The following is a 2,236-nucleotide window of genomic DNA, read 5'->3' on the forward strand; positions in this document are numbered from 1 at the left end:
TTTTGTTCTTTTTTGTGTTTTTTTTTTTTTTTTTTTTTTTTTTTTTGAAAAAAAGGGGATTGGAGTGGTTCATGAAAGGGGAAGAAGCCAATTCTTCAAACCAGCAAGGGTCTTTTTTCACAAGGCCACAAAGTGAAAGAGCCTTTGATTTTTATAATAATAACAACTACCAAAGTTTGCAATCTCAGGGGCTAAATGAGCAGTTTAGCTCATTGATTGACCCCAAATTGGTGCCTGGCCAAACAAGGCATTTCATTGACGCGTGGTCCACAAACGACAAGGTTCTTCCATATTCATCTCTCAGTTTGTCAATGCAAGGTGGAAATAATGGGACTACTAGTGAAGATAGTGAGAATTCCCAGATGGGTTTTGGGGTTGAAGGAGATAATTTGAAGTCTCAAATATGGTTGAACAATACAATTTCATGGAATGGATCAATTTCAACTTCACCACAACAACCGCAACCACAACCTGGTGGGCCATTGGCTGAAGCCTTGTGCCTTGGGATGGCTGGTTCCGCTAGACCAACAACAACATCCTCTAGAAGCTCATCTTGAGATGGTGATTATGATCAAAAGCTTTCCTTTTTTTGGTCAATTAAAGAAGTGAGCTCTTGTTATGTTGCAAATGATTGTTGAGGTAGCTTTTGACTTCTTTAGCTGGCAAAGGGAAAGAAAATTCTGTTGCTCTCTTTTATTCCTTTTGTTGCTTTATTTATTTTGTTGTCTGCGTATAACCGGATCTTGCTGTCGGTTGCTCTTATCTTTTTTTTTTTTTGGTTACTAAATCTTAATTCTTAGTTTTGCTCAAATGCCTCTATTTACAGCTTTCCATTACATGAATGATATCATAACAACTACAAAGAATTAGAGGACTTTCTAACAAGACTATTTGTATTTTGCTCCACTGAACAAAGGTTCTAATTTTGTTCGAATAGTAGGGGGTTTTTTTTTTTTTTTTTTTTAGTAATTGATTACTCTATTTCACGACAAAGATTGTTAGCATACTAGGTTGTTATCAACTTATCATCAGTATATTAGCATTTTATGACACGTGAATGCAAGCGGTGGACCATGTATATATCTCTGAACTAAATTACAAGCGTTCAATCCAAGAAATATTGACAAACAAACAAAAAAACGACAATGAATACTCACTAGTCACTACTCATCTAGTAGCGAGGAAAGCAGCGACATTACATATATATATATATATATATATATATATAAAGTTTCTACAACATTCTTATGTGACAGAATAACAGAATTTTCCTGCGACCAAACAAAAAAAAAATGTACGTGGCATTGAAGATGTTAATACTTTTATTATTATTATTTACTATTATTAAGCTCCTTTCCTTCACTTTAACCATCTGAGGTCAGTGGTTGAACAAGGGGAAACGTCTCTCCCAACAATGCTCTCAGCATAACAAGACGACAAATTCTCCAAACCATGATAATAATAGTCATAACACCCATTTTGCAAGCTCTTGACGCTAGGGCTCCTCAAGTGCTGCCCAAAGCTACTAGTACTACTGCCACACCTAATTCCAACACTGCCATTGTTGTCGTTTTTGTGTGGCTCGAGAACGACATTATGGTAAGAAAGCCGTTTTTTGACACCTCCTCGTGAGTGGTACTGCTCTCTTTCGGGCGTGGAGAGCCTCTGTCTAGGCGTGCTATTGGGCCGGGCCCTCGCCCTTGTAGACTCAGTGGCCGCCATGTAGTTCGGCACAGCTGGCCCATTTGAGCCCATCCCATGACGACACATGCCGCCGCCGCTCACTAAGCTCGGTGTGTGCGTCGCAGAGTAACATCTCTCTTCTTTTGGGCACCTTGGGCTGGCTGAACGCACCTTTAGAGGCTTTGGTTTTGAGGGAGAGGGTGTCACACTCATGAGTGAGTGGACATTGTATTGGGCTTTGTGGATTGGGGAGGAGGGGATATTTGGGCCGAAATGTGGGCCTGTTATGTGGGCCTTTTGGGATTGGTAGGATCTTCTAGCATTTGGTGTTGAGTAGGAAGAGTGAGGCGTAGAAGTGTCCAATTCAACGGTTCTTATGTTGGAGTCTCTTCTTTGATTATCAATTGTGTTGTATTCCATTTCCCATTGTTTTGTGGCCATCCATCGGTCAAGCCATTTTGTTCTCTCTTCTAGCTCTTCTTCATTCCCGGCTGATGGGTTCCTACGGGCTCTCCATATCTACAATTGAGAGAGGATATATATATATATATAT

General features: G+C 39.9%; 2 protein-coding genes across 3 annotated transcripts in view; one reads left to right on the forward strand and one right to left on the reverse strand.

Annotated features, from left to right (window-relative positions):
- LOC21398459 (growth-regulating factor 8) overlaps nt 1-720 on the forward strand; it is a 2,235-nt gene extending 1,515 nt beyond the window's left edge. For both annotated transcript variants that reach the window (XM_024168054.1, XM_010101909.2), the window contains one exon: nt 56-720. In XM_024168054.1, the coding sequence (XP_024023822.1) occupies nt 56-557 (502 nt within the window). In that variant the 3' untranslated portion in view covers nt 558-720. The remainder of the gene's footprint in view (nt 1-55) is intronic.
- A 584-nt stretch (nt 721-1,304) lies between these two features.
- The window catches only part of LOC21398460 (protein IQ-DOMAIN 1), a 3,102-nt gene continuing 2,170 nt past the window's right edge, over nt 1,305-2,236 (reverse strand). The window contains exon 5 of the mRNA XM_010101910.2: nt 1,305-2,202. Within this exon, the coding sequence (XP_010100212.1) occupies nt 1,360-2,202 (843 nt within the window). The 3' untranslated portion in view covers nt 1,305-1,359. The remainder of the gene's footprint in view (nt 2,203-2,236) is intronic.

Source organism: Morus notabilis, unplaced genomic scaffold, assembly GCF_000414095.1.
Source record: "Morus notabilis unplaced genomic scaffold, ASM41409v2 Scaffold1388, whole genome shotgun sequence".
Taxonomy (NCBI): domain Eukaryota; kingdom Viridiplantae; phylum Streptophyta; class Magnoliopsida; order Rosales; family Moraceae; genus Morus; species Morus notabilis.